This window comes from Cervus elaphus, chromosome 15 (assembly GCF_910594005.1).
Source record: "Cervus elaphus chromosome 15, mCerEla1.1, whole genome shotgun sequence".
NCBI lineage: Eukaryota > Metazoa > Chordata > Mammalia > Artiodactyla > Cervidae > Cervus > Cervus elaphus.
Window position 1 is genome coordinate 93,777,424 of NC_057829.1, and position 13,550 is coordinate 93,790,973.

Sequence of the window (13,550 nt, forward strand, 5' to 3'; positions counted from 1 at the left end):
ACGGAAGACAATCACAGAGTGGGTGTGCAGAACCTGTGGGCCTATTGTGAGATGGTCTCAGTCTTGTATCCCTCTGCGTGGGGACCCAGAACAACATGTCAAGTGCTAGAGATGAGCAGTCAGGGGACTGTGAGGTTAGGGAAACATTTATTGAGTGCCTGCTGTGGGTCTCTGGCTGAAGACAAGAGGCAGAGTGTGGCCAGGCTTTCATTCAGACTCAGGTGCCGGGTGTCCCGGGATGGATACCCCTCCTCCCCGAGCCTAGCACAGAGTCAGCTGAGGCAGTTGTACTGAAGTAGCGCCTTTATTTACTGAAGTCCAAGTCATAAGTTCCAATGCACGGTGGGTTCTCCTTGCCTCAGGGCATCATGCGTTACTTGGAGGGTGGCTCTGGGTCTTTCGCCTCACTGACTCCAAGGGGCTTGGGATTGGCCTGTAGGAGGTCAGGGTTTGAGGTAGGAGTCTCCTCAGATCCCTGTGCCCACACCCTCCATGTGTACTGTCCCTCCTCACCCCACCACTGCCAGCCTCTGCACTTTTGCCTGGGATGTGTCCCATTGGAAATGCCCTTCCTTGAGGACCATCTTCTGAGGTGCCTTCCCACCCACAGCTCCTCTCACAAGCTCTCTCTGCTCCCTGCTCCAGATTCCAGGACTCACAGCTTCTCCTAGGCCGGCCTCCTCCTCCTGCTTGCTCTGGGCTTGGGCAGGGATGTGTACCCCAAGTTTTTCCAGTTCCTCCTTCAGCCTGGATAGAAAGAGGTTGGAAGTGGGGTAGGAGGATGTGGAGGGAGAAGAGTAGGATTGTAAAGGGACCAAGAGACAGAGTCTAGGAGGGAGCAGAGACTCCCTCAGCCACCTTCATCTTGGGGGCTCGGGGGAAGGGTTCCATGCCCACCTATGCCTCTTCTGCTGCAGCTGCTGACACTTCTGTTGCAGCTGCTCCTGGCGCTGGGCAGCGGCCTCCAGCAGCTCCTGGGCTTTCTTGTTCTCCTCCTCAAACAAATGACTGAGGGTGGGGCCATGGGTGCTGGCAGCTCCCTCCCTCCACTCATTCCCCTCTCCCCATCCCTGTCTTACACCACAGCTGCTGCCTCGGGGCTTCGGAGGAAGAGCCCTTCACTGATTGTGTGGCCCTTGGCTCCAAACTGCGAGCACAGACGATGCTTCACATCCTCCAGCTTGGCCTCCATCAGCTTCTCTGCAGCAGGAAGGAACAGATGGGCAGGGCAGGGAAGGGCAGGGCAGATCAGGGCATCCCCATCTTCCAGGCCTCACCTTCCTTAAGCAACTGCTCCTTGCTGCTATCCAGGGTGCCAATCTCCAGGGCCAGCCGCTCTGGTTTCTGATGGATAGAAAGGAGACCTGTCCACAACTCCTGGCTTTCTCCCATGTGCCTCAGAGAAGCCGATCTGGATCTGGTCTTTATTTATAGGCCTCACTTCCTGTGTGCCAGGCACAGTCCAGCTTCAGGGCCTCGGCATTGGCCGTTTCCTCTGTCTGGAATTGTTCTACCCCAGATACCTATGGTGCTATGCAGGAGAAGCTCATAAGGCAGTTAGTGTTCAGGAATTCTGTAAGGAGATCCTGCAAACACCAAAATTCAAGACTGTTCTCTGGAGAGTCAGTTACCAGTCCAGCATTGTAGCTCCTGCTCTTCCCTCCATGTGACCTCACTGAGTCTGTCCATCCTGACTTTCACTCTCTCTGCCTATTTTCTTGTTTGGGATCCCTAGGTGGCAAATAGTGGCCTGCTTATTTCCCCACTATCTGCCCTGTGTCTGTGATGGCCCCAAAGACATCCATGAATCTCCTTAATGGATAGCCCCTCCTCGGTTCTTCAGAGCTCCTGTTGAACTCTTAAGGCCCCTGGGAGGCACCAGAGATGGGTAGGCAGGGTCAGTAAAGATGGCAACATCTGGTGGCAGTGAGGGTGATGAGGAACTAGGTTCAGTGTGATTCTGACATATGGCTGCCTGGGCTTGCTCAGGAACTGGGTGTGGCAATTGACAGGAGGGAGGCCTGGAGGATGACACTGAGTTTTGGGCCTAGTGCAGGGAAGATGTGGAAGGTGGATAGATTAGCTCTGAGTGACTCACGTGGAATTCCCATAGGTCCTTATGCTGGCCCATCAGATCCTCCAGTTGCTCCTCGAAATCCAACCTGGGAAGCAAACACACAGGATGAGGGGCTGTGGGCTGAGACTTCCCTCCCAACCTGGCCCACACTGGCGTCTTTATGCACAGATGTGAGGGAGCTTGCCCGTGCTCTTGGCTCTGCTGCAAGCACCTTTGCCTCCTTGACCCTCCAAGCTTCCGCTCAGCCAGGCCCTCTTCTAATCCCCATTCCTAGTATTACCTCCTCCCTGCTCACAGCCCGTCCCGCCCCCCAGGCCTCGGGAGGTGGACTTTACCTCAGCTGCCTCTGTCTGTTCTTCTCTTGCTCAATCTGGGAGCTCAGGGCAGAAATCCGCTCTTTGCACTCCTGCAGCATGCTCTGCTTCCTGGCAAGAGGCAAGGCAGTCACCATGCTTTCTGAATAATCTCTCCCTAGGAGGGACCTGGGGTGGAGCTCCCATCTCCTTCTCCTGACATCTGTTCTAGCCTTCCAGACTGAGTTCCTTTTTGTAACTTTTGGGGTGGTATGAACTCATGCCCTCTGGAATGTCACTGTGAAGATTATGGAGATCAATGTGGGCGTGGTCACACACACAAGCACACACATATTGATCTCATGTGAATTCCTCAAACATATTCAGTGTTGGTATGCTAGGGGCTTGGGGGCCTCTGGTCACAAAATGAGCAATATAAGCATTCAGGAGCTAGAGAGATCAGTGGATAGAAGGATAATGGGTGAATGGGGAGAGGTTGGTGGACAGATGGTTGGCTTGACACTGAAATGAAGGGACAGATGAAATGATAAAAAGTACAGAATAAAAACCAGCTGAAGGAATTTAATTGACATTCTAGCAAATGAATGATTATCTCAGTGAATAAGATGGTAATCAATACTACCACCTACTGTTGGGAGTCACGGTCTCCCTATTTTATAGAGGAAGAAGATCAGAGCTGTGGGTCTAAGGCCGATTTCCCTTAGTTTTCTTTTCTTTCTTTCTTTTTTTTTTTTTAACCAGAATGAAGGGGTGGTGCTCACAGGGGCTAGGTGGAAGCTCTTACCTCTGTGCCTCATTCTCCTTATCCTGGCAGTGGAGCCGGAGGATCCTCAAGGTCTCTGCAGGGAGAGGAAGTTAGGACCCTGTGACAGCCCATCATGGCTGAGGTTTGGGCAGGGGTAAAAACACCAGATTATGTGAGGTCTCCTGAAGAGCTGATAGGACTTTGTCATCTACTACTTGTCTGGTGGAAGCCACAGGAGGGAGGCAAGGTGATTCAGGCTTCAAAAGGCTTTTACTGCCATACAGTGGGTTTCTGAAAGGTGGCAAAGGCAAAAACCTGGAGATAAAGTAGGTGCAATTACCTTGCTTTTTGCTCAAGATCTCTTTCAGGCGTACTTTCTCTCCACTCACTGGAAAACACAGAAACATGTTCGGGCATTACCAACCACCCACTGTATCCTGAGAGACTGGGCTTGGTAAGCCCTAACCCCAACCCCAAATGCAGACCCCCTTCGAGGTAACTGCCCTTCCCCTCCTGTGCCCATGCTCCCTGTCGGCACCACAGGGCGCTTGATAAAGGGTGGCTGAGAGGACCCTGTGGAACGCCAGTGCAGTCAAATGGAGGGAAGAGAAAAACACGGCGCGTCAAGTTGGGTAAAGGCTGTGAAGAAGCACATCAAGCAGTAATGGGCATGTGACTAGGTGGGGGCAGGCTGCTGACTTTGGGTGGGGAGATTGGGGAAGGCCTTTCTGAGAAAGGGGCATTTGAGCTGAGAGCTGAATGATGTCATGAGGCAATAGGAATCTGTATTACACGGGGGAACTGCCTAGCAAAGGTCCTGAGGTAGGAGTATACTTGGAGGTGTTTCAGGAACCCTCCCCAAAACAGAGTGGGATGGGGGAGACTGGTAGGCCCTGTGGTTGGAGAGGGTGCAGGACTGCTTGGCCACAGCAGCGGTGCTGACTGTCTGGAATATTGAGTTCAAGGATGCGTGACATTGTGGGGACCTCTGGGTGATCCCCCACAGGCTTACATGAGTCCAGTTCCTTCTGCAGGGTCTCCCAGACAGTCCGGGCATCTCCCAGCTCCTCACTAGCTTTCTTTTTTGCTGTGCCAAACCGTAGGACATTGTGTAAGTGTCTGTCCTTGCAAACATTTCACATTTGTCTTCAAGTAAACCTAGAGGGGCCCCTAGAGGATTTTACAGAGCAGGAAACAAGGCTTCCAGAGCCAAAGCCCTTCTTGGGCTCAGCTGACAGCAGGGCCAGGTTAATAAACGTGACTGTAGCACCTGTATTTAGATGGACCAATCCATGTTTGGTTTAATGCTCCCATTTCAAAACACTAGTAATTTTGAATAAGGGGCCCTGCATTTTCATTTTGCACTGGGCCCTGCAAATCATGTAACTACTCCTGGCAGACAAGTCAAGGTCCTGAGCTCACCTTGCTGAACCTCATTAATCCGGTTAATCAGGACCTCAACCCTGGGCTCTAGGCTTCCCACTGCAGAGAGAAAAGGAGGATGAGTGAAAATGACAGGGCAGGCAGAGGAAGGTGGATGCCCTCCAAGGGCTCACATTCTGGGGAGGGGAGGCAGGAACACATAGAGATACTGAGTCAGGTTGTGATAACTTCAAGAGAAATAGAGGAGCAACAGATTAAAAAGTGAAGGAGTGGGAAGTGCTTCTTCAGATATGGCAAGACCTCTTGAGGGTCCCAAATCAAGTGAGGAGGGCAGGCCTTGCAGTTCCCTGGGTTGGGGTGGGAGACAGTCAGTACAAAGGCCTACTCTGAGATAGGAACATGTGGGAAGGTAGCTAGCAGAGAGCAGATTTGATGTGGGGGGAAGGAAGGTAAAGATAAAATCCTGGATTCAGTAGAGTACAGAGGGAGCCAAATGGATGGCCAGCAAGGGGACTGAAACTGTGTTTTGGGAAAATGTTTTGCATTTTATCCCCTTATACTTAAATTTTGAATCATGGAGTCATATTTTTACTTCAAAAAATTGACTTTTGAAACTAAGAGAGAACAAATGAGTTAATTTCCAAAGGTGGTGAATTTAGGGGCTTAGAATTGATTCTACTTCTGCCTGACCCCAAACCTCAGGCTGAGCTTCAGTTACAGAGGAGACACGTGACCTTTCTGCAACTTCTTCACCATTCCCATCAAGTCTTCAATTTTCTGTGAAGACTTGGCCTGCCCTGTGGAGACAAAACCAAACATTTTAGTATGCAGTAATGAGAAGCCTAAGGAAGGATCTGGTAACTTGGGCTGGGACTGAGGTGGGCTGAGGGCAGGTCTCCAGGCAGAGTGGTGCCTCTGCTTCTTGACCTGAGGGAGACATTGCAGAAGAGATGAATCAGAGAGACCCCTTCATGGTCATCTTTTCCTAAAGGGTGATTGACACCACAGATTTCCCCTTAATAAAACTCAGAGTAAGAGAAGGGGTACAAAAGGAGTACATCAAGGCTGTATATTGTCACCCTGCTTATTTAACTTATATGCAGAGTATATCATGAGAAACGCTGGGCTGGAGGAAGCACAAGCTGGAATCAAGATTGCCAGGAGAAATATAAAGAACCTTAGATATGCAGGTGACACCACCCTTATGGCAAAAAGTGAAGAAGAACTAAAGAGCCTCTTGATGAAAGTGAAAGAGGACAGTGAAAAAGTTGACTTAAAGCTCAACATTCAGAAAACTAAGATCATGGCATCTGGTCCCATCACTTCATGGCAAATAGATGGAGAAACAGTGGAAACAGTGGCTGACTTTATTTTTCTGGGCTCCAAAATCACTGCAGATGGCAACTGCAGCCATGACATTAAAAGACCTTTACTCCTTGGAAGGAAAGTTATGACCAATCAAGACAGCATATTAAAAAGCAGAGACATTACTTTGTCAACAATGATCCGTCTAGTCAAGGCTATGGTTTTTCCAGTGGTCATGTATGGATGTGAGAGTAGGAGTATGAAGAAAGCTGAGCGCCAAAAAATTGATGCTTTTGAACTGTGCTGTTGCAGAAGACTTTTGAGAGTCCCTTGAACTGCAAGGAAATCCAACCAGTCCATCCTAAAGGAGATCAGTCCTGGGTGTTCATTGGTAGGATTGATGTTGAAGCTGAAACTCCAATACTTTGGCCACCTGATGCGAAGTGCTGACTCATCTGAAAAGACCCTGATGCTGGGAAAGATTGAGGGCAGGAGGAGAAGGGGACGACAGAGGATGAGATGGTTGGATGGCATCACTAACTCAATGAACATGGGTTTGGGTGAACTCCAGGAGTTGGTGATGGACAAGGAGGCCTGGCATGCTGTGGTTCATGGGGTCGCAAAGAGTCAGGCAAGACTGAGTGAATGAACTGAACATTCTGCTGGTACTGTTCAAATCTTGGTCAAAGCTCAGGATGTAATAACAGAAAAAAAGTAGTATTAAAAATTGGAAACAAAGAGCTAGAAGTCATTGTAACTGGTATATTGTCATCTATAATGTCATCTATAATCAACTATAGATTTATACAGACTGTTACCCAAAGAAACCTCACAAGGAATAGTGAGAAAATTTAATGATGTATCTTTAAACATATAAATACAAATAGCTTTTCTATATATATGTTTCATATTAACTTGCTTATAGTCAACATAGGCATTTATTTTTAAATCCTTAATAAATTAGTAGATCCAGGCAATTATTATTAGTGCTATTAACATGACAATAAAGATAACTGGACATCATGAGCTATTTGATGTAAAAATACAATGGAGGATTCTTGTCAAAAAAATGATGCTAACACTTGTTAAGCCTATAAATCTCAATAACCAATTTAGAGGAAATACAGGGATAGAGGACCATTTAAGTGGCACACGGGCATGCACTTAGCAACATCCACACGGGGAAACTTCACAGGAAAAACGACTCAGTTTTTTTTTAATTTAAAAAGATTAAAAAAAAAAAAAGACTTTAGGGGAAAAAGTAGACAAGAAGACCCTTACAGACAAAAAGAGATTAAAGAAACATACAGACCAATCTCAATAAATGGACAATATTTGGATTTTGATTCAATACAACATGCTTTTTAAAATATTGATAACACAATCAGGGAAATTTGAAAACTGACTATAGATAGTTGAAACAAAGGAATTATTGTAGCTGTTATTCAGATATGGGGCTTCCCTGGTGGCTCTGATGATAAATGCAATGAAGGAGACCCAGGTTCAATCCCTGGGTCAGGAAGACTCCCCGGAGAAGGCAATGGTGACCCATTCCAGTATTCTTGCCTGGAGAATTCCATGGACAGAGAAGCCCGGTGGGCTACAGTTCATGAGGTCACAAGGAGTTGTACACAACTAAGCAACTAACACACACATTCAGAAGTGGTAATGCCACTGTGGTTACTTTTCTGAAAACAGTACTTATTTTTTAGAGATATACATGCAAATATTTATGGATGATATGTTATGATGCCTGGGATACTTCAAAATAAAACAGTGGAGTAGGTGGTAGGCAGTGGGTGAGGATAACGAAGAAACAAGATTGGTCAAGAGCTGATAACTGCTAAAACTGAAAGATGAGTTCACAGGGTAATTATCCTTAGTTGTTAATTTTTTTTTAAATTGAGTTACAGTTAGTCAACAATGTTGTATAAGTTCCTCCTTGCACAGCAATATATATAAACATTTTAAGATTCTTTTCTATTATAGATTATAAAATATTGAATATATTGAATATAGTTTCCTGTACTATACAGTAGGGTCCTGTTGACTATATTTGCATTTCAATTCCACACATAAATGATATCATATGATATTTGTCTTTTTCTGTCTGATTTACATCATTTAGTATGATAACCTCTAGGTCCACCTATGTTGCTGCAAATGGCATTATTTCATTCTTTTTATCTTGTTTGTTGCTCATTCACTAAGTCATATCTGACTCTTTATGAACCCTTAGACTGCAGCACACCAGGCTCCTGTCCTCCACTATCACCTGGAGTTTGCTCAAACTCATGTCCATTGAGTCGGTGATGCCATCCAACCATCTCATCCTCTGCTGCCCCCCTTTCCTTTTGCTTTCTATCTTTCCCAGGATCAAGGTCTTTTTCAATGAGTCAGTTCTTTGCATCAGGTGGCCAAAGTACTGGAGCCTCAGCTTTAGCATCAGACTTTCCAGTGACTAGTCAGGGTTGATTAACATTGTATAGGGGGATTCTCTTCTCTCCACATTCTCTCCAGCACTTATTATTTGTAGATTTTTTTTTCATGATTGTCATTCTGATCAGTGTGAGGTGATATCTTAGTGTAATTTTGATGTGTTTTTCTGTAATAATTAGCAATGTTGAGTATCTCTTCATGTGCCTATATTCTTTTGTATATGCTTAAACTTTTCCATAATGAAAAGGTTTTAAAAAAATCACCCAACCAAACAACCAATCAAAGTAGAGAAGGTAAGTAATCATTTCTACAGAAGAATGGAAAAATGGAGAAAACAGGTAACCAAAAACTACACTAATGGTTAACAATATCTGAAAAGATGTACAACCTTAGTCATAATTAAAAAGATGAAAATGACAAGTTGTATCTAGCAGCTTGGTAAAGATTAGTAAGTCTGATAATGCCTCATGTTTATTACAATGTAGGGAAACAGGCACTAATGCACACTGACAGACTGTGGAAACTGATGCAAACTTCTGGAGGACAGGTTGGCTGCATCAACATTTTCAAGACAAAATTTCACTTCTAGGAATTTATCCATCAGATATGCTTCGTTACATATCTATGTCAAAAATGGGAAACTTGAATGCCCATCAGTAGAGAACTTATGATTCATGCTCACAAGAGAATACTGTGCAGACATTGAAAAGGAGGTAGATTTATATGTATTAACAATGAAAGAGATCCTAGATAGACTGAAAGGAAAGGAAGTGCAAAATGGTATATTATAGAATCCCATCTGGCTACAAAAAGAGGTGAAAAAATATTTTGTCAGTCTAAAAATATATGTGTCTTATTTCTAGAAAATTTCTGGCCCAAATCACACAAAAGTATTTTCAACAGTAATTCTTCTGGAGAGTAGAAGTGGAAGGATAGGTAAGAGAATGTTTACTTTTCACTGTATACTTCTGCATATGGTTTTACTTTTAAAAGTTAATAGACTTCGCTAGGTGATCCAAAAATGAATTTATAGTTTTCTTGAGCAATCATTTGCCCAGGTATTATTGTTAATAGACTATGCAGTGAGCTGCACCTTTATTTTTTCTTTATCGCATATTATAAGGTAAGGCACAGAGTGGGAAAGCAGAATATATCTGTTGAACAAGTCAACTAACATATTGCTAATAAAACAAGGGTACAAAGCTGCCTATGTTGTATGAGCCCCCTACTTTTTACTTATTTTAAAATAATTTCAAATTTACTTCAAAGTTGCAGAAATAGAACACATGGCTCTATATGCCCTTCACCCCGATTTTACATTTGCTAATAATCCTGAACTTTGAGAATAAGTTGCAGACACAATTCTTTATTACTCCCAAATACTCCAGTGTGAAGTTCTGAAGTACAAGGACACGCTCCTGTGTAGTGACAACAGTACAACAATTAAAACAGAATAGCAGTGACAGATATTAACATGTGATCATCAAGTGGCATTTAAAAAATATCTCCTACTTTCACTTTTATAAATTAAAAGTTCCACAAGTGTCAATTACATAGTCTTGGTAGAAAAAAACAAATATTAAGATTAAAAACGTTCCTTCACCTTTGCATTGCCCTCAGAAACTAGATCCCTCCATCAGAGTCATCAATTAGGAAAGCAGCCTCCAGACGTCTTTCTGCGCAACCTACACAGTATTGCAATTTTTCCATCTTGCTTTACTCTCATAAAAATATCTGTTTTGAAGATCATATTGTATCTGTATGTCTAATAATTTAAAAGTTGACTTGGTTAAGTAGATTTTAATTCCACTTCCTCTTCACTTTAGAAATCCACCACACAGGTATATCCCAGTGTGCATGGGATTTAGCTATTCCCTTCCCAAGTTTTCCTACCACCATCTAGGCGCCAGTGACTATCCAATCCATGAGTCTATATATGTCTTGTGTGATCCTCTAGGAATGTGACCAAAAAGGAGAAAAAATAATTTAAATGTTAAAATGTGTGCCAGAAGGACTACTGAAAAGCTTTTACCCTTTCTTCCTCTCATCTGAGTATGATATGGTCTGTATCTTTACACTATTGTTAACACTAGATAACACCACTGCCCCCCTTTTTAAACAACCTAATAGATTGAAAATGGAATCTTGATGTTCCTTATTTTCTTTCATTGCTATGGAATGAATGTTTGTGTCCCTCCATATTTCATTTGTTGCCATCCTAAAGTCTGATAAGATAGTATTAGGGGATGGGGCCTTTGGGAGGTGATTAGGTCATGAGGCTGCAGCCCTCATGAATGAGATTAGCACATTATAAGAGAACCTAGAGAGCTCCCTTGCCCATTGTGCTGTTAAGACACAGATGGACATCTAAGATTCAAGAAACTGGTCTTTACCACACACAAGAAATGGTATTTCACCAGTTATAAGACACTGGTGAAGTCAACTGCAGCTTCATCTAAATATGCTAGCTTAATGAACTTGAAACAAAGATACTAAGAAGTTTCTTTAGCACAGTGGTGACCACAGTAGGTGCTTAAGAAAAGAGATCTATATGCATCTGTTCTGTTTTTCTTTTTGTTCTTAGCTGAGGATTATCACTGGATGCCACTTTCTGCCCCAAGCAAGCTTTCTGTGCTAAGTTTATTTCATTATTTAAACTTTCATTTTACTTATATAAAAAAGAAAAGGCCACAAAGCACCTGTCATGTACTAACCAAAACCGCACTACTGCCCGCAGGTGTGAAGGATATGACCAAGGCGGGGTCCATGAGAGAATCCTAATACGGGGAGACAGGTAGGCCAAGAAGAGCAGAGTCAACAAGCTGAGGGATGGGTGTTCCTTGTACAATTCTCTCCCCTTTTGTGTTAACACCTAGGAGCATATCCTTCGAGGGGTGAACAAGCCTGGAAATATTTTTTTATCTTTCTTCTCTATGCTAGGCTGTAATTACAGAAAATTTTATAACCGTAATGAGCTGCCATGCCTCTCCTTTCCCGGTGAGGTGGGAGCCATTGCTCAACAGGTCAGTATCATGAAGGAAAAAAACGTAATGCTATGGGGGGGGGGGGGGGGGGGGGGGAAGTCTGGATCCTGGTTTAGGGGGAGGGGAAATCTGTTTTTGAGGACCATTATGGAACAGGGAAATTCAGGTGTTCGGTGCTGTGAGATGAGAGATATGGGACAGACTCCTTCCCTCGGGTGAGACAGCCCCAAGAACAAGTCCCTTTCTGTTGCAGGAGATGCCTGTGGAGACGCTTAGGATGAGACTGAAAGGATGTCCTCTGCCTACTTTAAGCTACTTAAGCAGAGCAGATGGGGGCAAACGAGGCCTAAGGAAGTGAGTGAACGTGGGACACGGGCCTGTGGGTGAGAGTCCTCGCGGCACCCGGCAGAGCTGCCAAGATTCTTCTCATGGGGCTGAAGGTCATTTTTCCTCACACCCGCCCAGACTCTGAGGAAGCAACGCCCGCGTACATTCCCTGCCTGCCCAGCCCTCTACAGCACAGGTTGGGGGCCGCCGCCAGACCCAGCTCTACCTCTGGCCTCGTCAGTCGGGCCCACGGCTCCCGCCGGTTCCGCATTGGAGGATCCCGGCCGCCCAGCCATGTCCTCTCAGCTCGCCCGCGTGGGAGCCTCCTCTGGGATTGGACAGAACCCGCGCCAGGGGCGGGGCGTCCTCAGGACGCCTGCGCAGTGCGCCGCTGCGCCGTAGGCTCCTTCTGGTGGACAGTTAGGGTGACGGTTGGGCAAGCGCCAGTGCGCACGCTTGAGTCCACCCGGAACAGATTCCGTGCAGAGCAGGTATGGGTCGCGCACGGGTCTGTCATCCAGGCTGGCGATTGGCTAGTTGAGGAGCAGGCGACTGTGCGTGACAGAGATCTCAGGAGCGCCTGTCCCACGTGGCGTCGCCCACCTGAACCTGGTGGTGGGGAGCCGAGTCTCTTCACATGTTGAGAGGTTGGCGGTTTACCCAAGGCCTCCGGGTGTCCTTTCTGGAGGTTGGCCATAAATTTCCCCTCACCTCCTCTTTATTGAAAAATTCAGACTTAAATTGAAGAAAGTAGGGAAAACCACTAGAACATTCAGGTATGACCTCAATCAGATCCCTTACAATTATGCAGTGGACGTGACAAATAGATTCTAGGGATTAGATCTGATGGAGTGCCCGAAGAACTGTGGATAGAGATTCCTGTGTACAGGAGGCAGTGAACAAGACCCTTCCTAAGAAAGAGAAATGCAAAAAGGAAAAGTGGTTGTCTGAGAGGCCCTACAAATAGCTGAGAAGAGAAGCAAAAGGTAAAGAAGAATAGAAAAGATATACCCATCTGAATGCAGAGTTCCAAAGAATAGCAAGGAGAGATAAGAAAGCCTTAATCAGTGATCAATGCAAAGATATAGAGAAAACCAATAGTATGGGAAAGACTAGAGATCTCTTCAAGAAAATTAGATATACCAAGGGAATATTTCATGCAAAGATGGGCACAATAAAGGACAGAAATGGTATGGACCTAACAGAAGCAAAAGATATTAAGAAGGTGACAAGAATACACGGAAGAACTATACAAAAAAGATTTTCATGACCCAGATAATCACGATGGTGTGATCACTCACCTAGAACCAGACATCCTGGAGTCTGAAGTCAAGTGGGCCTTAGGAAGAATCGCTATGAACAAAGCTAGTGGAGGTGATGGAATTCTAGCTGAGCTATTCCTAATCCTAAAAGATGATGCTGTTAAAGTGCTGCATTAAATATGCCAGCAAATTTGGAAAACTCAAAAGTGGCCACAGGACTGGAAAAGGTCAGTTTTCATTCCAGTCTGAAAGAAGGATAATGCCAAAAATGTTCAAACTACTGCACAATTGCACTCATCTCACACACTAGCAAAGTAATGCTCAAAATTCTCCCAGTGAGGCTTCAACAGTATGTGAACTGAGAACTTCCAAATGTTCAAGCTGGATTTAGAAAAGGCAGAGAAAACAGATCAAATTGTCAACATCTGCTGGATCTTAGCAAAAGCAAGAGAGTTCCGCAGAAACATCGACTTCTGCTTTATTGAGTATGCCAAAGCCTTTGACTGTGTGGAACACAACAAATTGAAAAATTCTCAAGAGATGGGAATACCAGATCACCTGATCTGCCTCCTAAGAAGTCTGTATGCAGGTCAGGAAGCAACAGTTAGAACTGGACATGGAACAACAGACTGGTTCCAAATAGGGAAAGGAGTATGTCAAGGCTGTATATTGGCACCCTGCTTATTTAGCTTTTATGCAGAGTACTTCATGGGA

General features: G+C 44.9%; 1 protein-coding gene across 3 annotated transcripts; it reads right to left on the minus strand.

Annotated features, from left to right (window-relative positions):
- Nucleotides 1–287: 287 nt before the first annotated feature.
- Nucleotides 288–11,919, minus strand: SYCE1 (synaptonemal complex central element protein 1). 3 transcript variants are annotated; one of them, XM_043926278.1, is made up of 13 exons: nucleotides 11,801–11,919; nucleotides 5,254–5,316; nucleotides 4,559–4,618; nucleotides 4,149–4,223; nucleotides 3,477–3,524; nucleotides 3,176–3,230; nucleotides 2,413–2,502; nucleotides 2,099–2,162; nucleotides 1,278–1,344; nucleotides 1,080–1,200; nucleotides 898–1,008; nucleotides 660–747; nucleotides 288–433 (listed from the first exon to the last, which is right to left on the minus strand). In XM_043926278.1, exons 1-13 carry the CDS (start codon nucleotides 11,868–11,870, stop codon nucleotides 374–376), a joined length of 972 nt encoding a protein of 323 aa, XP_043782213.1. In that variant the 5' UTR covers nucleotides 11,871–11,919; the 3' UTR covers nucleotides 288–373. The 3 variants fall into 3 exon arrangements, with proteins under 3 accessions (XP_043782213.1, XP_043782214.1, XP_043782215.1); XM_043926279.1 differs by lacking the exon at nucleotides 4,149–4,223; XM_043926280.1 differs by lacking the exons at nucleotides 4,149–4,223; nucleotides 4,559–4,618.
- Between the last annotated feature and the right edge of the window lie 1,631 nt (nucleotides 11,920–13,550).

What these genes read in the sequence shown, in the direction of transcription:
- SYCE1 (XM_043926278.1), bottom strand. Translation starts at nt 11,870, where the DNA reads ATGGCTGGGCGGCCGGGATCCTCCAATGCGGAACCGGCGGGAGCCGTG. An exon ending in GCAGAAGGAACTGGACTCAT is followed by an intron (nt 3,525 to 4,148) that starts GTAAGCCTGTGG and finishes TGTGTTTTCCAG; the next exon opens with TGAGTGGAGAGAAAGTACGC. An exon ending in AAGGAGAATGAGGCACAGAG is followed by an intron (nt 2,503 to 3,175) that starts GTAAGAGCTTCC and finishes GCCTCTTGCCAG; the next exon opens with GAAGCAGAGCATGCTGCAGG.